This window comes from Dromiciops gliroides, chromosome 2, assembly GCF_019393635.1.
Source record: "Dromiciops gliroides isolate mDroGli1 chromosome 2, mDroGli1.pri, whole genome shotgun sequence".
NCBI lineage: Eukaryota > Metazoa > Chordata > Mammalia > Microbiotheria > Microbiotheriidae > Dromiciops > Dromiciops gliroides.
In genome coordinates, this window is record NC_057862.1 from 258,603,826 (window position 1) to 258,626,970 (window position 23,145).

The following is a 23,145-nucleotide window of genomic DNA, read 5'->3' on the forward strand; positions in this document are numbered from 1 at the left end:
TCTTATATTTCTTGTGTCTTAGAATCATTTGGTTCAATTTAATTTTCAAGGATTCTGTTATTTTGTCAAGTTTTGCAACTTCTGTCCTATTCTCTTTCTAATTATTTTCCTCTAGGGCTCTCTAATTTTAAAGTTCTTCCAGAATTCTAGTAGTGCCTATGAAAATCTGTGATTTTACTTATAGATGATGAATATTCTTTTCTTCTGAGTTTGTCTTGAAGTGTCTTTGGCTCCATTTCTTATGTTTATTTTTTCAACCTTACTACTTCTTAAGAAATGAAGAGGCTTTTTTTATTATAGATAGGATAGATATAGATATAATCTGTTATGAGATCTGGGTGAGTGTTAACAAGGACCTCAGTAGTGGATAACCAGCCCCTGCCCCTGGTGGTCTAATATGCAGGGCACATCCCAGTTGTCGCCCTCCAATTTGCAAGCTCCAATTTGCTGTATAAGGGACATAATGGTAGTCTCCAGGAATCCTTGACTAGACAATAGGCTCCTGTCTGCTTCCTCCCTGCCTTTCCCATAACTTCAGAAGGTTTGCATGAGCCATGGCTCTTTGTCTAGATCCCTTCTCTTTCAGGGTTCTGGATTCTCTTTGGATTTCTTGACCATTTTTTGTTTTGGTGCTCTTTTATCCTTGTTGGGGGCTATTCCATTCATTCTGCCATCTTGAGGAGAGTTCAGTCACATTGATTCCAACTATTAAGTAAAATACTGAGTTTTCAACTCAGACCCCTTTTTCAAGATGAAAATAGTCAATGTTACCTTTTTGTGTAAATCTGGGCGGGTCACTTAACCTATGTGCTTATACTGTCAAGAGAAGCTCATAAAAGAAAAGAGTAAAAGAATACTGTCCCATAAAAGTGCTTTGCTTAGAGTTACAGGACCTGTGTTCAAAACCCGGCTCTGCCACTTACCTCAGTTTTCTCATGTGTAAAAAAGAAGAGAATTGAATGCCTCTAAGGTCCCTTCCATCTCTACATCTATGATCCTAAGAAATGATAGACATGACAAGTTCTACGGAATGTGATGACTGAAATTAAGTGATAAAAAGAAATGGAACACAACAACCATAACAATGAAAAAGTGGCTGAACTAAGAGTGACTGTAATGACCAATTTTTGTCCCATAACATATTCTTCAATCTCTTAGACACAATTCAAGGGGGAAATCGCATATATCCAAAAATGACTGGCATAAAAACATGTCATCAATAAAACATTTTTAAGAGGTAGGTAGATAACATACTATGTTCCAAATGGAACAAGGCAGCAGAAAAACAGCAAATAAAATAAGTCACTTTTAAATTCTTTTACTCTGCTTATACTATAGTTACAGAGGAATTGGTAGAATTTCTTTCATAATGAAGGGGAAAGTCTTCTTCCATAGGACTGAGACCAGCCATGCAAGAAAAAAAGATGTAAAGCTATTCATACAATACCAGAGTGAAGCACCAGGGTGACAAAAGCAGAGGTTGAAAGTAGATCAAACCAATGGCTGTGTATGTAGGAGTCAGACTACATATAAGCATGAGTTACTGCTATTTTCAAAGGGATGTTTTTCAAATATGATTAGACCATAAAACACAACTCTGCTTACACACACAGACCAAGAAGGGGAGAAATATCTAGGTTCTACAGGTTTCCTGGGCTGGTCAGTTACCAGTTGTAGGTCCTACAAATGATGGTTATAATCATAATCTCTCCAAATAATCCCAATAACTTAATAGCAATTAGTGAAACTTGGGCTATAACAAATAGCCCCATTACATACAGAACTTGGATACCATGTATTATAAGAAAATCACAAAACCAAGGTCTCAAAGAAGACTATAGAATAGGAAGGACTACTCAAACAGAAGATCTTCATCTTTCTCTTCAGCCAATAGATTAGCAGGCTCCAACACTTCTCCGGCTGATTTCCGTGACTCCAATTCTTTCTGTGTTTTCTCTTTAAGAATCTTCTTCTTCTCCTGTATTTTCTTTAATCTGAAGAGTAAAGAGAATTTTTCCAGAAGCTATTCAACACCAAACTCTTTAAGAGACACTGTTACTGCAACAACTTGCTTTCTCTCCCTCTTTCCCCCCATTCTCTAACAAGACGGGAATAATTCTAGGCTATCTAGTAATAATATGTAAATATATATATAAAAATAATCATTTCAGCAGAAGTAGAAGTCTGAGGAAAGTTCTGAATTATACTTTAAACATTAACTAGAGGTCTCTAATAGGCCCTCTAAATTTAGATATTAAAATTCTATATCATATGAGTCCAAATAGCCCAGCCCCTAAAGTAGGAGTTCTTAACATTTTTTTGTGTTACAAAGCCTTTCAGAATCATGGAGAAACAGATGGACCCCTTCCCATAAAATTTTTAAATAAACATAATGATAATGAAAATAAAATATTTTCCCCTGTTCAAGTTTATGGTTAAGAACGATTGCCCTAAATGTTATAGTTCTAAAAGCATCCAATAATGGCAATGATTCATCCACATCTAATACATCTACACTGTCAAAGAAAACTCAGCCATCTCAAAGCCCCTCCTGTACTACACCTCCTCCACCATCAAGGTTTCCTTGGCAGCTCCAGCCTTTCACCAGTCTCCCCCTCCTCAGATTTCCTACTGTTCTCCACAATACATAGTACCTTCCCCAGGATACATATGATTATATGTAATTGGCAGTGCTGCCTTCTCCTTTCATTTTAGTGGTTTTCTTTAAAGTGAAACAGTTGCATCTGAAAGCACTCCTTACCAGTGACAAGATCATCATTTAAAGTTAGAAGGGCCCACAGATGTCAATTTGTCCAATTACCTCCTTTTTCTCCTTTTCTAAGAGATTCAGTGACTCGCCCAAGGTCATATACACAGCAAGGGCGAAGGCCAGGATGTAAAGACAGAGCTATGGTTCCAAACTAAGCCCTCCCTCTCCTAGGGCACCACTCAAATTACAAGAAGAGACTATGTCTAAGGAGGCACAAAAACCTTCGAAATAAGAGTTCTTGTTTTCCAAGGATATCCCTATGCTTATTATTTATCAAATCAAAGACAACTGAAAAGGCTAAATAGGATATGCCAATAAAGGCAGCAAATATCATAGTAGTAGTCATGTCCCCACCTATAAAACTCTTCACGTTCTCGTTCATCCAGTTCTGTGATGATGTACGTAAGTGTACGTTCAATCCGGGGAATGATCACTAGAATAATAAAAGACATAAGAAGAAGGCAGATTATCTTTACATCCTCTTCCCTCCAAAAAATGTTGATGCTGTTACAGTATTTCCCTCCTTGATATAAAAAAAAGAAAAAGAATCCATTCTAATACTAAGGGCCATGCATATCACTTTTCTTTTGGGGGTATCAGTTCACTCATTTGAAGATATGAATAATAGTCGCTCTCTCCATACCAAGAAAAGACATAAGAAAGATCAAGAAATGTAAAAGCTTTGATTTCCTTTTTAAGGAAATGCAGAAACCGAGCAATCAAGTAAGTAAATAAGCTGAAATTTAATTCTAGAAAACATTTACTATTATGCAAAGTGACTTAAATGTCCCTATCTACTGATCCCAAATTTACATGGCTGGGCACATACCCCAAGGTCAGTGACAACACACACACACACACACACACACACACACACACACACACACACACACACCTCAAAAAAACAAAAAAACCCAAACACTAAAAAACCTACATACACACCAAAGTGTTTACAACAGCAACTTTTGTAAAGAAACAAAGTAGGGGCAGCTATGTGGCGCAGTGGATAGAGCACTGGCCCTGGAGTCAGGAGTACCTGAGTTCAAATCCGGCCTCAGACACTTAACACTTACTAGCTGTGTGACCCTGGGAAAGTCACTTAACCCCAATTGCCTCACCAAAAAAAAACCAAAACAAAGTAGATGCCCATTGACTGGGAATAGTTTTTTTTAAATTATGGTGCATGAATGCAAGGGAATATTACTGTGATATAAATGAATATCCTGTCAAATATCATGAACACAGAAAAATATGGGAAGACTTAGGAATGATGCAAAGCAAAATAAGCAAAACCAGTAAAACAACATATATAAACATAAAACGACAATGCAAATGGAAAGAACAAAAAAAAATTGTATGCCAAGAAATTTATAAAGAAGAAGCTTGCTCGTAGAGAAGATATGAAAAGGTACCTCCCCCTTCTTTTTTTTGCAGAGCATTGAGCACTGCATTTTTCCTTTTTTTTATTCTTTGTTAAAAGAATATATCAGTTGACTAATCATTACGTTTCAATACCAGACTAAAATGAGACACTTGCAAGGTCATTCAATAGTTGACAAGAAGAGATTTCCTTAGTCATAGGAGGAAAACATTATTTAATAAAGATATGCATCAAGGATACTGCAAACTACTTCAGGTAAGCAGAGCTCCCTAGCATTTGAGTTATTTATGGTGGTCTGCAAAGAATTGTAAAACCATGGAGTTTGCAAGTTTGTACTCAGATAACCAGGAAGTAACATCAATGGCCTAAACTATTCCCTAAACCAATTAAGTCTCAAAGATAGGGTTGTTTTTCCTTTTAAAGAAAGACTAATCTATCTTGGATGGGAGTAGGGAGTTAGGATTATTGTTTCTACTAAATAATGAAGATACCAGTAAAAATCTAATAAAATGTGGGGCAGTTAGGTGGCACAGTGGATAAAGCACTGGCATTGGATTCAGGAGGACTGGAGTTCAAATCTGGCCTTAGACACTTGATACTTACTAGCTGTGTGGGCCTGAGCCCCCCCCCCCCAATCTATTAAAATAAATAAAATGAAATGAAATGGCTCCTTCTGCTAGGCATGTTACACACCTCCCCCCAGTTCCCACTCCTGGCTCAATGAAGTCAGAAGACAGAGAAAAAGGTTCCAGTGGATAAAGCACTGGCCCTGGAGTCAGGAGTACCTGAGTTCAAATTTGGCCTCAGACACTTAACACTTACTAGCTGTGTGACCCTGGGCAAGTCACTTGACCCCAATTGCCTCACTTAAAAAAAACCAACCAAACAAAAAAAAAGATGTATAATCATGTTTCTCTGAATTCTTTATATTCATAATTTTATAGTTAAGTAATATTCCATTCCACTATATTTATGTGCTACAGTTTATTTATTCAGCCCCCAAATGATAGAAAATTTTGGCATATATGGATGGAACCTTTTTTTTTTTTTTAAGTGAGGCAATTGGGGTTAAGTGACTTGCCCAGGGTCACACAGCTAGTACATGTTAAGTGTCTGAGGCCGGATTTGAACTCCGGTACTCCTGACTCCAGGGCCGGTGCTCTATCCACTGCGCCACCTAGCTGCCCCGATTATATATCTTTTTGAAAAACCAGAGAGGGGGTAAAAACCAAAAAAGAAATAGAAGCAATTACAAAAAAAAATTATTTTTTGATTATATGGAATTGAAAACCTTATGCACAAACAAAACTAATTCATCTAGAGTAAAAAAGAAAACAATCAACTGGGAAAAAACCCTTTGCATCAATCATCTCAAGTAAGGGTTTGATATCTATGATATATAGAAAAATAACAAATATATGAAAAGCCAATTCCCAATAAATAAGCTGTCAAGAGATATGAACAAGAGTTCTCAAAAGAACTGAAAACTATTCAACATATGAAAGAATACTCTAAATGATTAAGAGAAACGCAAATCAGAACAATCCCAAGGTTTATTTAATACCCAATAACCTGGCAAAGATGAAAAAAGATGATTTTAGTCAACACTGGAGAGGTTGTGGAGAAACAGGCACAATAATACATTGGTGGAGAAGTTGTTAAAGTATCCAACCATTCAAGGAAACAATTTGGAACTGTAGACAAAAAGTTACAGAATCAAGTCTATAGCCTTTGAACCAGGGGAACTAGGCCTATACCACAAAGATCAAAGAAAAAGGAAAAGGACAGACACGGATGGACGGACACACACACACACACACACACACACACACACAGCTAAACAAATTTTTGTATATGAAAATAATGGAATACTATTTTTCCATTATAAATGATGAAAAGAATGATTTTTTGGTTTTTTTTGTTGTTGTTTTTTGTTTTTTTGCAGGGCAATGGGGGTTAAGTGACTTGCCCAGGGTCACACAGCTAGTAAGTGTCAAGTGTCTGAGGCCGGATTTGAACTCAGGTACTCCTGATTCCAGACCCAGTGCTCTATCTACTGTACCACCTAGCTATAGCATACAAAGAAATAATTACAAAATGAAAACAAATGCATAAGTATACTGACCCTGCCCTTAGGAGATCAGGAAAAATGCATCCTCTGCTTTTCTTTAAAGGGCCAGAGGGACAAAAATCACATGCACACACACATGCATACACATACTGTAAGACAAGGTTAATTGTTTCTACTCTTTTAATGTTAAATGTTATATGCTGGTAAGCAATGTGAAATTTTGAAAGATGGATGAAAAACTCTGAATTATATAACCTTTGCATCCTAATGGTTCTGAACCCCTGGAGGTCATCATCCAAACCCCACTCCCCATCCCCCACCACCTGAATCCCACCCTCCTTGTCAATCCTTCTACCCCAAAGCCCCAACTGAGCGTTACTCACCCATTCTACTGTGCCCTCAACCTAGACGACAAACTTGCTTTTATCATAAAACTTTTCTTCTCCCATTCCTTCCATCTTCTAGTAATTAGTGAAATCTGGCCTCCTCCCTTAACAACAGCCTCCCTGGCCACCCTTTCCAGTACTGGCTGCACCTTGGCTCACTGCCACTTCCAGGCTCTCTACCTAAATCCATCTCTAAGTAATCTCTCCTACACTGAGGTTCATGCAATTTATATCTACCACCCAATCAAAATCCTGGTTAACTATTGCTGACAGACCTCCAGGTCACTCTCCTTCCTCCCCTCACCCCCCCCCCCGCCCCCGCGCCACTGTCTCTTTTTTTTTTTTTTTCCAATTACATGTATAGTTTTCAACATTGATTCTTCTAAGATTTTGAGTTTCTAATTTTTTTCTCCCTCCCTCCCCTCCCCTCCCCCAAGACAACAAGCAATCTATTATAGGTTATATATGTACAATCATGTTCAACATATTTCCACACTAGTCATGTTGTGGAAGAATCATAACAAAAGGGAAAAGCTATAAGAAAAAACAAAATTAAACAAATAAGCAAGTGAAAATAGTATTCTTCAATCTACATTCAGATTTCATAGTTCTTTTTCTGGATGTGGGAAGCATTTTACATCATGAGTCTTTTGGAATTGTCTTGCACCATTGTACTGCTAAGAAGAGCTAAGTCTATCACAGCTGATAATCACACAATGTTGCTGTTACCATGTACAATGTTCTCCTGGTTCTACTCACTCCACTGAGCATCAGTTCATATAAGTCCTTCCAGGTTTTTTCTGAAATCTGCCTGCTCGTCATTTCTTACAGCACAATAGTATTTCATTACATTCATATGCCATAACTTGTTCAGCCATTCTCCAATTGATGGGCATCCCCATAATTTCTAATTCTTTGCCACCACAAAAAAAGCAGCTATAAACATTTTTGTACATGTGGGTCCTTTACCCTTTTTTTTATGATGTCTTGGGGATACAGACTTATTAGTGGTATTGCTGGGTCAAAGGATATGCACAGTTTTATAGCCCTTTGCCATAGTTCCAAATTGTAACTCCACCAACAAGGCATTAGTGTTCCAATTTTCCTACATCTCCAACATTTATCATTTTCCTTTTCTGTCATATTAGCCAATCTGATAGCAGTGAGGTGGGTAACTCAGAGTTGTTTTACTTTGCATTTCTCTAATCAATAGTGATTGAGAATATTTTTTCATATGATTACAGATAGATTTACTTTCTTCATCTGAAAACTGCCTATTCATATCCTTTGGCCATTTCTCAGTTCTCTTCCAAAATCAAGTTTGGTGCCAGAATCACAATTTCTCTCTCCTCCCCAACATTTGCCCTCATAGAAGGCAATTTTAATTACTTTAATATTAATTAATACTGACTCTCCTTCAAATACCCTAACCACTCAGTTCCTCCCATGTTCTCTTCCTCCTTCTGACCTCAGACATACACACAGATGGTCATTCCCTTGATCTTGCCATCACCCAGAAATGGGCTACCACCATGTTCAAGAATTCTAGAAATTTCCATTAATTGACTATAATTTATTGGCTTTCCCCCTCCCCCTCTGCCTTCCCTTCTCAGACCCTAGTCTGTGTCCACTCTGTCATCTCCAATCTTTCAACCTCTTAGTTCTGAACTCCCAGACCACCTCCCCTACATTAGCCTCTCTCTTCTTTCCCTATCTTGATCAATCAGTTAAATTCTACATTATCTTCTTCTCTTGAGCCCCTTTCCTCCTTATATCAGTAACTGTACCCTTTTAAGCCTCACCTATGAACTGCTCCCACAGTTCACTACCTTCACTCCTATACAAGCTGATGAATGAAGGGGGGCGGGGCGGGAAATCACACAAAAACACAATTGTTCCGACTGGATCCACTACAAATTTATGTTATATAAATTCAACTGGGTCCTCACTACTGCTAGGCAATCAATCCTTTTGCATCTCCCATACCAACTCACAATCCCACTCCCCATTCTGATTCTTCCCAATTTTTTCATTCCTCCTCAAACCTCCCATAGTTCCCCCTTACTCCATCCCCACTCAGCTGAAAATCTTGCCTCATATTTTATAGAAAAAATTGAGGTCATTTGCTGTGAGCTCCCTCTTTCCCCCCTTCCTCATCTCCTTTCAGATTCTTCTGCCACTATCTCTTCCTTAACCTCTATCTCACCTCTTCAGGTGACCATACTCCTCTCCAAGACCAATTCTTCTGTATATATGAACAATCCTATTCCATCTCACCACCTTCAACAGACTGACCCCTCTATCCTACTCTTATTACTTATCTTCAATTTCTCCTTGCTTATTGGATCTTTCTCTACTGCCCACAAACATGGCCACAGACTCTGCTCCACCTTCAAAAAAACACTAACTTGATCCTTCCATCTCCCCCCCTATCATTCTATATCTTTTTCTGTTCTTTGTGGCTAAACTTCTTGAAAAGGCCATCTATAACAGGTACTTCCACTTTCTCTCCTCTCACTCTCTTCTCAGTCTTATGATATGACTTCTAACTTCATCATTCTACTTAACCTGCTCTCTCCAAAGTTACCAATGATCTTTTAATTGCCAAATCCAGTGGATTTTCTGCAATCATTCTTCTTGACCTTTGCAACCTTTGACACTGTTGATCACTCTCCTCCTTGATATTCTCTTCTCTCTAGGTTTCAAAACATCACTCTCCTGGATTCCCTCCTACTTATCTGACCCCTCTTGCTGTCTTCTTAGCCTCACCCAAATCACATCCTCTAACTGCAGGTGTACTACAGGGTTCTGTCCTAGGCATCTTTTCTTCTGTACTTCTCCCTCTATACTACTTCATCTGGTTATCTCATCAGCTTCGAAGTATTTAATTACCATTTCTATGCTGATGAATCTCAAATCTACCTATTCTGTCCCAACCTCTCTACTGACCTCCAAACTAACATCTACAACTATCTTTCACACATCTCAAAATGGCTATCCAGTAAACATCTTAAACTCAACATGTCCAAAATGGAATTCATCATCTTTACCCATAAAACCTTTCCCCCTCTAAACCTCTAATGTTGAGGGCAACATCATCTTCCTAGTCCTTTAGGCTTACAACCTAGGACTAATCCTGGATTCCTCATTCTCTCTTATTCTCCATCTACAAGCCGCTGCACACATACTTCTCTCCTGACACTGTCCACAAGGCTTAGACTGCTGCAATAGTCTGGTGGTGGGTTCTCCTGCCTCAAGTCTCCCCCCCACTCTAATCTGACCTCCATTCAGCAATCAGAGGGATTTTCCTAAAGCACAGGTCTAATTGTGTCACACCCTTACCACTCAATAAACTCCAGTGGCTCCCTATCACCTCCAAGCCTAGATAAATAACCAACACCCCTTCTCTACTTCCAGTCTTCTTACACTTACACCTGTTATATACGGTTTGATCCAGTGACATTAGCCTCCTTGCTGTTCCATGATTGAGATGTTCCATCTCTTGGTTATGGCATTTTCTCTGGCTGTCCCCCATATCCATAATGCTCTCCCTGCTCATCTCTACTTACAGTTTTCCCTGGCTTTCTTGAGGTACCCATTAAAATCTCATCTACAGACAGCATTTCCCAGCCCCTCTTAATGCCTTCCCTTTTTAAACTGTTTCCCATTTATCCTGTTTTCAGCTTGTTTGTACACATGGGTTTGTTTGTTGCCTCCTCGATCAGATTGTGAACTTTCAGGGCAGGGATTGTCTTCTGCCTCTTTTTGTATCTCCTGCACTTAGCACAGTGCCTGGCACAGAGGTGCTTCACAAATATTTATTGACTGAATGGGCTTCATGCAACTTGTGAGGGTCATATTCTAAACAAAGGAAGAATTAAGCACATTTAACAAGGACAAAACTGGGGCTTGAAACACACTCAGTGTTCAATGTTTTGTTTTTGGGGAAGGGGGGAAGAGTGGTATAGAGAACAAGGAATGGACATGCATACAGTAAGGATCTAAAGAAACAAAGAAAACTGTGGGGAGTCTTCCTGTATGCAGAATGGATTTCAATACTGTGTTTTTTTTTTAAACCAATTTTTCTATAGCTGCTTATACTCACCATGCTCAATGGCATTCACCCGTCTGTTTGTTATTTTAATGGCCTCATCCAGTGTAACAAATGAAGTCTAAGACAAGAGAACAAATTACAAATAGCAAACTTTTGCTCATAACCAGTATAATCAACTCATCTGGCTCAGTTCCAAATATTGGAACAACTTTTTTGGAAGCAAGCCTACTTTTTGAGATGTTTTTTTCAATGCAGATTTCTAACAAACATTGGGGTCCTACAGAATTGTGACATTATTCCACTTTTATTCTGATTACTTTACCTCTAAAATTAAATCACTGACTAAGTCAATTAATTAAGCATGTTAAGAAGAAAGAGGTATAGACAACTAACTTAGGAATAATGGTTCAAGGATATGTACACATATTAATAAGACAAAAGTATTTTTGGAATTAAAAAGATATTATTCTTTAGTCTTTTAGATGTTACTTTCCTATGTGTAACATATGAAGTTTGTCAATTATGCCAGTAAAATATCTTGATAGTGGCAAACACTGGAGAAGTCATTTCATCTTACATTAACAAAGCTTAGATTTATTTCCTATTTATTCAGGTTCTCAGGAAGTTTAAGTTCCATTTCTTTGTATGCCACTTAGGTTCAAGATTCAACAACTGGAAATTGGACTTGTTTAGTCTTCCTGACACTTATACTGACCTGCAGAGATGCTAGTTCCACCAGCAGCTCCACTGCTTTGGCATAGTTCCTCTTCAGTTTGGCCAGTTGTTCCCCACCTCTGGCCAAACCAGTCAATTCATAACCTAAAATAAAATCGATACTTTTCCTCTTATTTCTATCCTGAGAACGTAACAGTAAATATCAAGAGATTGAGAGCTGCATTCACCCATTTAGTAACTTGAAATGTGACCAAATAAAAAAGCTTTTGTACTCAGTGAGAAGTGGGGTTTCCTTTCAATTCCAAGGATTGCAACTGAGTATATATAAAGCACATTGTCCATCTTTCACATAATAGGTACTTATTGTTTGTTGAATTGAACATTAAACTTCTATCTCCCCTTATCATATACAAGACGACAGCTCAATACCACCTTCTGTGACAGAGACCATTCCATTCTACAATTTGCTCTATAACTAGGTTCAGTTTAGGTGAATCATAATTTCCCAACTGTATAGTATGTAGGCAACAAAAGAAATAATTTACTACTTACTGTCAGCTCCTTCTTGATAATGTTCAAACACTGGCAAGGTGACACCTATAAATACAAGCTCATTAACATTTGTAAACATAATTTAGAAAAAAACAAGGTATAGTTATCTTTATTGATCTTGGAATCTTTTTCATTTTTGCCAAATCCTCAAAAAACTTCAGAGTGGATATTTGAATTAGCCAGTGTGGGGAACTCTCCCCTTTCATAAATAATTCATGGGACGTTTACCTTCAAACTCTTCTGGTTCCTAATGAAATGGCCATATAAGTTAAAAGTAGACAAGGGACTGTCTTTTTGCCAAGAACTGGGCCTGACACATAGTAACTATTTAATAAATGCTGGGTGAAATGAATTTAACTCTCAGTAAAAAGTCTGTTTGGTAAGCAGTTCAACTGAATAATTTTAATCTTCTTCCAGAGATTTCTAAAAGTATAACAAGTCTTACCTGCTACATTATCTTTCTTTGCTCTAATCTTCACTTGGGCTTTGTTCACATTCTGAATAACAGTGGTACTACACAGGAAAAAAGTTATTAAAGTTTATGTTAATTTGGCTCAATTTTAATGAGGAAAAATTAGCCTAAAGGAACCCACTATTTATAATTCTTACATTAAACTGTGAATGAGAAAAAGGAGAGTACAGATCAGGGACTAACATTAATCACTAAATAACAGCAGCCAGAAAAATGAGGAAAATCTTTCCTCCTGCCAGGGAAAGGCTTCAGAGAATAGATGCTAAACATTACTATTTTTTAAATCAAGAAAAAATTAATAACAAGTAATAATTGGGGAAGTACAGTAAATAATGCCCATCTATAATTATGTCACTTAAGTTAACATATTTCCACTTACATAGATGTATCTATATGAAAAATACTTTGATTTTACCTATAATATTTTGATGAAAAATGGTGTCTAAATAGTCTATATTATTCTTTTCTTGCAGGGTTTGGTCATCAACAAGCCAATTAACATGTGCCTCATATGTTTCTATCCTGAGTCTTATATCTAAATGAAACTCTGTAAATTTTATTAAGACTGGACAAAAGGACTTTGAGGGACTCCCATATAAATTATTACTGTTATATAATGAACAGCTCTCCAGTTCCTCCTGTGAGATTTAAAATTGGATATAAGAGCATTAAACTCCCCTTTGACCTTTCCCATATATATCTCCCAGACCAGTAAGAGAAAGAAACCTCTGAGCTTTAATTAGAGATGGATTCCTTAGCTTTTATTGTTTGGGAATTAATTAGCCAACAAACAGGTGATGCTGATTAGGGAAATAGGAAAGTAGAAATACAAATAAATAGTCTTAGATCTAAGCTTAGTCTATATTCTTTATAAAACTCACTGAATCCCAAAGCTACCTCTCAGGCTGAGAACCAGCGTCAAGCACATGTTGCCACCAAGGACCAGCGCCGATCATCCGAACACACGTCAAACCTGAGTCAGCGTGTGTGAGCAGAGCGAGAGGTAGCTTTGGGATTCAGTGAGTTTTATAAAGAATATAGACTAAGCATAGACCTAAGACTATTTATTTGTATTTCTACTTTCCTATTTCCCTAATCAGCATCACCTGTTTGTTGGCTAATTAATTCCCAAACAATAAAAGCTAAGTAATCCATCTCTAATTAAAGCTCAGAGGTTTCTTTCTCTTACTGGTCTGGGAGACATATAAGGGAAAGGTCAAAGAGGAGTTTAATGCTCTTATATCCAATTTTAAATCTCACAGTTTGGCGACCACGAAGGGACAGGGTAGGGGAATTTTCTTACCCTACCAGAAGATTAGAAGATGGAGTTTTCAGCTTTCCTCTTCATGGTCAGCCATCTGTTAAGGGCTAAAATTCTAGCTAGTCTGTCTAAAATATCTAATGAGTGGTCACCAATAAATTATAAGCTTTAGCAAGAGTTAGGCTTTAAAGCATTTATTAAGGAGAATAAGAATTTGATAAAGAGAGAGAGAAAGGCCTAGATTTCTATCTATTAAAGGGAGCGCGCATTTCTAGTTCCCTTCTCCACCAGCATCCTCAGGAAAGAGAGTGAGACAGAGCACCCAGCTCTTCCTTCTTCCTCCTACTAGCAAACGTCACTTCCTGACGCCAAAAGACGCATGTTCTTGCCCTCAAAGACCTTCCTTTCGTGGCGGAACTTTTCTACAGTAAGTCTCCAGCAGGTGGCATCATTCCAATCGTTACACTCCACCCTCATCCCTCTACCATTCTATATCTCTATTCAACACTTATTTGTTTAATTCTCAGGATACCATCTGTTCTGACAGTCAGTACTGAGTAGCTATCCTTATCAGAACTATTCACTGAGTTGCAAAAATTAAATGATAGTATGTTAAATCTAAAAGAAATTTTTAGTCATTTTTTTAGGCCAAATCCCCTGTTGAGAAAACAAGGCCTAGAAAGCCCAGAGAGATATAACTTGTCACCCAGTCAATTAAAGGCAGAGCGAGGATGCAAATGGAAGTCTCTGGACATGTCTACCTTTGGAATACCAGCCTATTCATCAAATCCAGGTTTACTCCAAAGGTTATTAGTCTAGGGCTCTAGAAAGCCATATAAGTACTTATTTTTTACATAATATCTTCTGTAGATTGTCTCACCTAAAGTCGCCAGCTGTAAATTTGGCCTCAGCAAGTGAGAAAGCAGCTTCTCGCATCACTTCACCCATTAGCATTTTGGTCTGTCAAGAATACAAAACAAAAATGGACAAAACTAAGTTGTTTATAGGCAAGATTTAGTCTTTGATAAGGTCAGAGCAGAAAGAGACCCTAGATGTTACTTAGCCCAGACTAAGGCCAGGAGTTTGTAATTTGTTCAGGTACTCCTGGCAGCAATCATCAAGACAGAACAGGAATCTAACCAAGGTCCAATTGAACATGGACTCACTGATGTGTCCACACTGTGTCATGCTACCAATTTGGTGTTCTACAATGCAATGAGGTCTGTGTTATTAACCTAATTAACACCAGGGTCAAAAGATTTATTCCCATTTTAGCTTCAGATTTGTGGTCTCTGGCACCAGAAATATCAGAGAAAAAGGAAATTTTAAAAAATTGTTTTATTGTTGTATTTTTACATCATAGTCATTTCCTATTAAGCCCCTCCATGTTAAAAACAAAACAATTAAGCCAAGTCAGCTGAACACAGAAATTATTTTTGATAATGTATACTAAAAGGGGCAGCTAGGTGGCGCAGTGGATAGAGCACCGGCCCTGGAGTCAGGAGTACCTGGGTTCAAATCCGGCCTCAGACACTTAACACTTACTAGCTGTGTGACCCTGGGCAAGTCACTTAACCCCAATTGCCTCACTAAAAAAAAAAAAAAGGAAAAAAAAAAAAGAAAAGATAATGTATACTAAATTCCATATCCACAGTCCCCACTGCTTTACTGAGACAGGGTAGAAACATGAATCTTATTAAGAACTAACCTTCAAATTTAACTATCTTAGTGGAAAATAGAGTACACAAGGATAAGTGATTTCCACAGATGCTTTAGAAATCTGATGTTTCAATACCCTTTTCTCAAACCATACCCCAGTCACTAGTAAGCAAAACTGATTTTCCCTTTACTCTTATAGAGGTGCTATAATTTAATGAAAAGTGAGAAGTTCGCATCAGGAAAAAACAGGAAGACTGAAGGTAAATTAAAGCATAATCAATCATACTGAATTCTCATACTCTTCTGAAAACACAAACTTCTGATCAAGAGAAAAACTCATACTACCTCAATGATCTTCTTTAAGATCTGCCGAAATCGAAGAGTCAAGGCATCAGATTTTTTCTTTAGGAGGTTTCGGCCTGTCTGTGCTCCTTTTAATCGAGCCTTCATAATGGTCTGTGCCCTAATTCCAAAAGAAATAATCACAGTTACAGAAAATTCTTAATATCATCTAGAAGAACAAGATCAGGCACAAACATTTACCATACAAATTGGCCAAATTACATTCTACCCCACTTTGATGCCATGGTATCTAAATAAGGTTGTCAAGCAGACTAGGGACAGCTAGGTGGTGCAGTGGATAGAGCATTGGCCCTGAAATTGGACATGAGTTCAACTCTGACCTCAGACACTTACTAGATGTGAACCTGGGCAAGTCACTTAACTTCAATTGCCTTAAACATCTGGGGCCATCTCCAGTCATCCTGATAACATATCTTGCCACTGGACCCAGATGGCTCTGGAGGAAAGAGGTTGGTGAATTTGCACAGCCTTCCCTCAATTAAATCCAATTCACTACAGGTTATGATACCACCTGATGTCACAACAAAACAAGCCAGGCATACTATTCACTACCTTTTTTTTTTTTTTTAGGGAGGCAATTGGGGTTAAGTGACTTGCCCAGGGTCACACAGCTAGTAAGTGTTAAGTGTCTGAGGCCGAATTTGAACTCAGGTCCTCCTGAATCCAGGGCCAGTGCTCCATCCACTGTGCCACCTAGCTGCCCCACTATCCACTACTTTTAATGTGAAAATTTAGTTGATTTTTCTAATTCTGTAGGTCCATATTTCTATTAAGATGCTAAGAAGAATGCTACACAGCCTGTAAACATGCCATATTTATATGTGTGTGTGTGTGTGTGTGTGTGTGTGTGTGTGTTTTTTAAGTGAGGCAATTGAGGTTAAGTGACTTGCCCAGGGTCACACAGCTAGTAAGTGCTAAGTGTCTGAGGCCGGATTTGAACTCAGGTGCTCCTGAATCCAGGGCCAGTGCTTTATCTACTGCGCCATCTAGCTGCCCAACATGCCATATTTATAATGAAGAAAGAACTAAATTAAAATTGAAAAACTCCTCCTTTTGCACCTGTCTAGCTGTAATGGAATATAAACAAGAGTCTGTTTTTCAATACCAGCTTAGTTTAAATTATGTGACCTGTGCAAAATTTTCAATTGCCTAAGGATTTTTAAATCAGACCATAGAATGCTTGAAAATATTAAGTTAAGACCTTGAACCCCTAACATTATATAATATGTTTAATTTTAAGGTTCTAAAGAAGCATGAGCTATTATTGTAAGAGCTAGTAGATGTCTGATAAATGTAGAGCATTTTTCTTCCCATTTTCCTCCTCAAAACTTAGTATCAGTTTAAAAGAAGATAACAATAAAAATGATTATTCTAACTTTGCTATCATTTAAAGGAGAAATTTTTATCATTAAGTCAATACCATGCAAGATAAGTAATTAATTAATAATCAAACCTAAGGACTCAAAGTGTTTCATGAGAGAAGGTAGCCCTGGTATGGCCTTGAGAAAGTCATTTCCCTTCTCTGGACCTCAGTTTCCTCATCTGTAAAGTTAGGAGACTACAGAAGATGACCTCATTAATAAAGTAAGGGAGGTAGACTAGATAACCTCTAAGGTCTTTTCCAGCTGCAAATCCATGATTCTATGACCTCTAATATCCCTTCTAGCTGTAAATTAATGATCTTAAGCTGCTGCATGTGACCTAAATGTTGAATCCAAAATATATTAGTTTTTTTCCTTCTAACTGCTTTTCAAAACAAACAGAAATGGGGCAGCTAGATGGCGCAGTGGTTAAAGCACCAGCCCTGAATTCAGGAGTACCTGAGTTCAAATCAGGCCCTCAGACACTTGACACTTACTAGCTGTGTGACCCTGGGCAAGTCACTTAACCCCCATTGCCTGCAAAAAAACAAAAAAACAAAACAAACAGAAATACCATTGAAATTGTTATTAACTTTAATGATAACTGATGACACTAAAAGAAAAAATGTCATGCTTAAATTCTTGAGTAAATATGAGAATTTGAACCTTATAAACTAGAGGTGAGAGATACAAGCTGACTGATTTCTTTACATCATAAAGAGAATACTTTAAGGTATGGCTTTTTAAAAGTTTGTATCTTTAAAAGAATTAAATTATCATTTCCAACTTCACATCATGGAATAGCTCAGTACTAGATCCTTCCAACCAGGACTGGGTCAGTTTCTTGTCTGGGCAGGAGTTAACCACTAGAGTGTGTACAATTCACAAACCACCCTGTTTACATTCAGAGTCAAAACTATTTCAAACATGATTTCACCTTCTGATACTAGAAACTACAATGTAGCCTTACAATCGTTGTTGAAAGCAATGTTTTAACACTGATGAGTCTAGCAAAATTCTATTTTCTCCCAACTTTAAAGTAGTTTATTGGAGACTGTTATCCAAGACAGACATGAGTTTCAAGAAATTAGTTTCAGATGTTACAGAGGGCAGGGACAAAGAAAAAGTACAATTTCAGCACTACAATAGAGACAAAAGTGAGACCTCAGGAGAATTATGAATAGAGGCAGGATAGATTTGATAGACACCAAATAAATATTGACAAAAAGAGAGATGAAAGGGAGATACTTAGCACCAGAAAACTCTTTTGCTTTCCAAAGGTCTAAACTCTAGGAATTTCTCTAGTGAACATCTTAAAAGTACAAAACATAAAATGTGTTGTTACATACTGAACCAATATAGAGCTATCCCTGCTAATGATAATATCATTATAAACTGCTTTTATCAGTTATCAAGAGGAGGCAAGTTGCTGAAAATATACTTCCATTAGAGCTTCTTAAAAGCAAAAGGTAATCTGCCCAAAGTCTTAAAAGATATTTAAGAATCCTCCTAAGTTTTTACTATTTCTCTTCAAAGTCAGCCTGTCTCTAAGAAAAGGACTTATTTTGAACTGAATTTCTTCTTAACTGGCACGCACAGGTTAGGGTAGTATACTGAAAAGAACACAGGATTTGGAATCAGAGTTTCTAGGTTCAAATCTATACTCTTCCATTTATTGTGTGTTATCTTAAGAAAGTTACTTAACCCCTCAAGGAGATAATAATAGTACCTCCCTCCCAGGGTGGTTGTGAGGATCACATGTGACAATGTTTATTAAAAAAACCAAAAAACCCAGCACAGTACCTGACACATAACTGGCACTAATAACTGTCAATTATTAATATTATTTTTATCTGTAAGATAGGGAGGTGGGATGTGGACCTAAAGTCCATTCATAGGTGGATGCTTTATTTCACCTTCCTATAATACTAAATACTAAGAGCATCACAGTACCATAACATTTTTTAAAAATTAAAAAAAAATTTTGTGGGGCTATGAGGGTTAAGTGACTTGCCCAGGGTCACACAGCTAGTAAGTGTCAAGTGTCTGAGGCCAGATTTGAACTCAGGTCCTCCTGAATCCAGAGCTTTATCCACTGTGCCACCTAGCTGCCCCGAGTACTGTAACATTTTGACAGAACAGTCTCCTAGAAGTACAGCTAAGAAGCAGACCAGCTTCTGCTAGATCACAACCTGTTATGTATATAAGCTTGTATTATTATCCTTCATATTTTAAATGTTTTTATTTTTCTGGCAAGAGTGGGTGAAGGTACTAATAGCAGCATTTCACAACACAATGAATAATAATAGCTAATATTTATATATGATGTTGTACATATATAATCTCATAAGAAACCTGTGAAGAAGGTATCACAGGTGTTACTATTTCCCATTTTGTAGATGGAAGAAATTGAGGCTCTATAACAATTATAGTTGGTAAACATAATAGATGGGATTTGAATCCAGAGCTCTTGATTACAACTCCAGCAATTTACCCATTACTTTCTATTTCTGCTAATGACTTATAAATGTGTATATTGGTTCTTTATTCTGAGCTGCCCAGATGTTCAAAATGAAATCTCTCAATTCACTCCTGCTTTTAACCATGACCTTCAATTTGCATGATGAAGGCTTTGTTTCCAGCTGAATCAAAGACATCTGACTATATGACAAAATGTCTGCTGCCAGCCCCTGGAAAAATTAATGGACTCTGACGACAGATTTGAATCTTTTCCTCATCAGCAGGCCCATATGTATACTCATATCAAGCAGCAATTTCCACATCCACACGACTAGTATTTTCTAGTCTAAAACTGAAAAGGCCACAAATTTTCAAAATACAGACAGTTCAGAAACTAAGAGAGAGACAACTACAATTCACTGTAGCTGTAATTACAAAGAATGATCTGAGGAGGGTGGCCAAGAGTATATTCTTCTCTAACAGGAAGCAGTCCACATTCTGAAAAATGCAGTTTGTTATTTTGGTCTTTTAGGGGACTTACCTTCTGACTTTTCCAACTTGCTTAAGAAAATTTTCTAAAATTATTGGGGCAGCTAGGTGGTGCAGTAGATAGAGCACTGGCCCTGGAGTCAGGAGGACCTCAGTTCAAATCCAGCCTCAGACACTTGACACTTACTTACTAGCTGTGTGACCCTAGGCAAGTCACTTAACCCCAACTGCCCCCCCCCCCCCCGTGCAATTACAATTTAATGTTTTTTTTCACATATACTTAAGTACCGGTCAAAACTCATTTCATCCACAAGAAGAGCAGCAGATAGTATTGCAATTGTATTGCAATTGTAAGATCACTGGTCAAAGAAATAAAAAATCCTCAGTTCCACTTAATACTTGTGTGATTTTAAGCAAGTCACTTCTCTCTCTGATCATCAGTCTTCTCATTTGTAAAATGAGCTTGACTATTTGGTCTGTAAGGTCCTTTCCTCTCTTAATGTTCTGCGAAATCAAGCCAGCAGATAGGTGGTGCAGTGGATAAGGCACCAGCCTTGGATTCAGGAGTACCTGAGTTCAAATCCGGCCTCAGACACTTGACACTTACTAGCTGTGTGACCCTGGGCAAGTCACTTAACCCCCATTGTCCCAATCAAAAAAAAGAAAAAGAAAAAGAAAGGAATAAGCAGCTTACTCATGAGAAAATAATAGTAATGATAAATGATAACAAATATCTATATGATGCTTACCATATGCTAGGCACCATACTAAAGGCTTAACAATTATTATCCCATTCCATCCTCATAACTTCTCTCTGAATTAGGTGCTGTTATGCTCATTTTACAGCTGAGGAAACTGAGGCAAACACAGCTAAAGTGACTTGCTCAGGGTCACACAACTAGTAAATGAATCCAAATTTGAGTTCAGGTCTTCCTGACTCCACACCTGGTAATCTATCTATAGAGCCACTCAGTTGCCCTAAGTTCTAGCTTAGATTCTCCATATCATTGAGGTGGAAGACTTCAAAAGTACATATCAAGTACATTTTATGAGTAAGGAAACTCCAGTAGGCCCCATTGCCTCTAGGACTCAATAAAAAGTTAAAGACAACCTGACTCCACCCTTTATTTCTAAACTAGATTCCCTGTTATGCACTCTAGGAAGGCACAGCCCAAGTGGCCTACCTGCAGTTCCTGGAACAAAACATTCTTCAGGTCAGGTTATTTCCCCATGTATGGAATGTATTTTATTCCCTTCTTACCTCAGGCACTTAAAATCTCTAGATTCTTTAAAGCTTAGCTCAAGCACCAAGAAAACTCCCTCCCCCCCCAATTCTCCCCAAAGTAGGCTGTATTTACTTTTTTATATACAAAGAATGGCAGCTAGGCATATTGGATAGAGAACTAGCTCCAGAGACAGGAAGACCTAGGTTCTAACAATAATAATATTTATATAGTACCTTCTTATGTGCCAGGAACTGTGCTAACAGTTAACAAACATCACATTTGATTCTCACAACAACTTCGGGAGGTAGATACTATTATTATCCCCACTTTACAGAAAAGGAAACTGAGGCAAACCAAATTTAAATGACTTGCCCCAAGTAAGTGTCTAAGGCTGCATTTGTACTGGGGATGGGGGTGGGCAGGAAAAGAGGAGACAGGCAGGGGTCTATCCACTTAGCTTGGGCAAACCTTATAGAGCTATAGCAGTTTAGTAAAATCAATCAATGAGTGCAGTGGAGTCCTGTCTGACAAACTAGTTGTGTGGTCCTGGACAAATCACTTTACCTCCTGGCACCCACCTCAGGCAACTCCCTCCACCATAAAGGCATCTTCTCCATAGAGAGTTTATCCCTACATCAATGAAATCATTTATACTTTCTCAGTTTCATCTTCTTCTATGTTTACTATGTACTGATGTATGTACCTGCAGCTTCCAACAAAATGCAAGCTCCTTGAAGTATTTTTGTCTTTTTAACCTCAGTCCCAAATATATTTTTTTTTGGACTGGGCCTATTATTTTATTGGTATAGGAACTCCTAAAGAAGAAACTACTCAGAAAGATCAGCAGAGGCTCTTCAACGTATAGTCTTAAAGCGCTGCCCACACGTAGCAGTCATTTAATCAATGTAAGTTGATTGATTGAGGCTGAGAGGTCAGCGACCTATCCTAGGCCACACAGTTAGTAAGCAGCAGAACTGGGGTTTGAACTCCACTACACCACTCTATGCCTTTCTATCTTTTCTTGACCCTTAGCAAAAAGGACCAAAAAAGGAAAAAACTTACCCTACCCTGCCAAGTTATTGGGCGTATTCTTAGAGAAGAGCAAATAAAGTATAAGAGATTATGAGATCTTTGTAGGACGGCACAAGGACAAGATATCAGTATCATTCATCGTTCCTCCTGCCTCGAGGCCAGCCTTGGGATCTGCAGAAATTGAGGGGCCCGTGGTTCTGGGGACGGACGTCCTACAAAACACCTAAGGGGCCCAGGACGCCCCTTCCCGCCGGGGATCACGTAAGGTGAATGGGATAAAGGGAATCACAGCGTCTCGGTTCTAGGGTTCAAGGAAAGGCCCCTGGGAACGTCCTGAGAAATAAGGAACCTCGGCACCGAGATGAGGAGGGGAGGGCTGCTAATGAAGTGGAGAAGCCGAAGGCTGACGGGAGTATAGGGGACACGAGTGAAGCCCCCTCGCTCATTCAGTGCCACTCACATTCGCGAAGGGAAGATATCGATGCGGTCTTTGTTTGACATCCTGGTGGTCCTTGTCCGGAGGCAGCAGCTATAACCCCAGGCCAATCGCTTCTGGCTTCGAAGCTGCCAGTCGCTGCCTCTCGCCTCCACCTACTCATACAGTCAGCTGGAAAAGGTCACCTGATCACCTTCGCCGCTCGCTAAGCGGAAGCGGCCTCCGGCAACCCTTTTCCGGTTCCGTCCGCTATTGCGGGGGGTGGGGAGGGAAGAGAGCAAGGGAGAAAATACCCGGATTTTAGTGACAGAGGTGCGCACACCTGAAATACAAAAAACAAACCAAAAAAGAAAAATTTCACACGCCTGCCCCTCTAATTCTCCTCCACCACTACCACCACCACGGCGAGTGCACTAGGCACGACCCGCATCATGAAAAGGAGGGGCGAAGAAGTGTGGGAAAAAAAAGAAAACATCTGCTTCCGCTTTGACTTTTGC

The 23,145-nt window shown here is 38.5% G+C and overlaps 1 protein-coding gene across 1 annotated transcript; it reads right to left on the minus strand.

Annotated features, from left to right (window-relative positions):
• Positions 1-1,302: 1,302 nt before the first annotated feature.
• ATP6V1D (ATPase H+ transporting V1 subunit D) lies at positions 1,303-23,045 on the minus strand. The gene is made up of 9 exons (XM_043985906.1): positions 22,673-23,045; positions 15,627-15,744; positions 14,503-14,582; positions 12,335-12,402; positions 11,890-11,934; positions 11,378-11,481; positions 10,714-10,780; positions 3,125-3,203; positions 1,303-1,994 (listed from the first exon to the last, which is right to left on the minus strand). Exons 1-9 carry the CDS (start codon positions 22,711-22,713, stop codon positions 1,853-1,855), a joined length of 744 nt encoding a protein of 247 aa, XP_043841841.1. The 5' UTR covers positions 22,714-23,045; the 3' UTR covers positions 1,303-1,852.
• Positions 23,046-23,145: the final 100 nt, after the last annotated feature.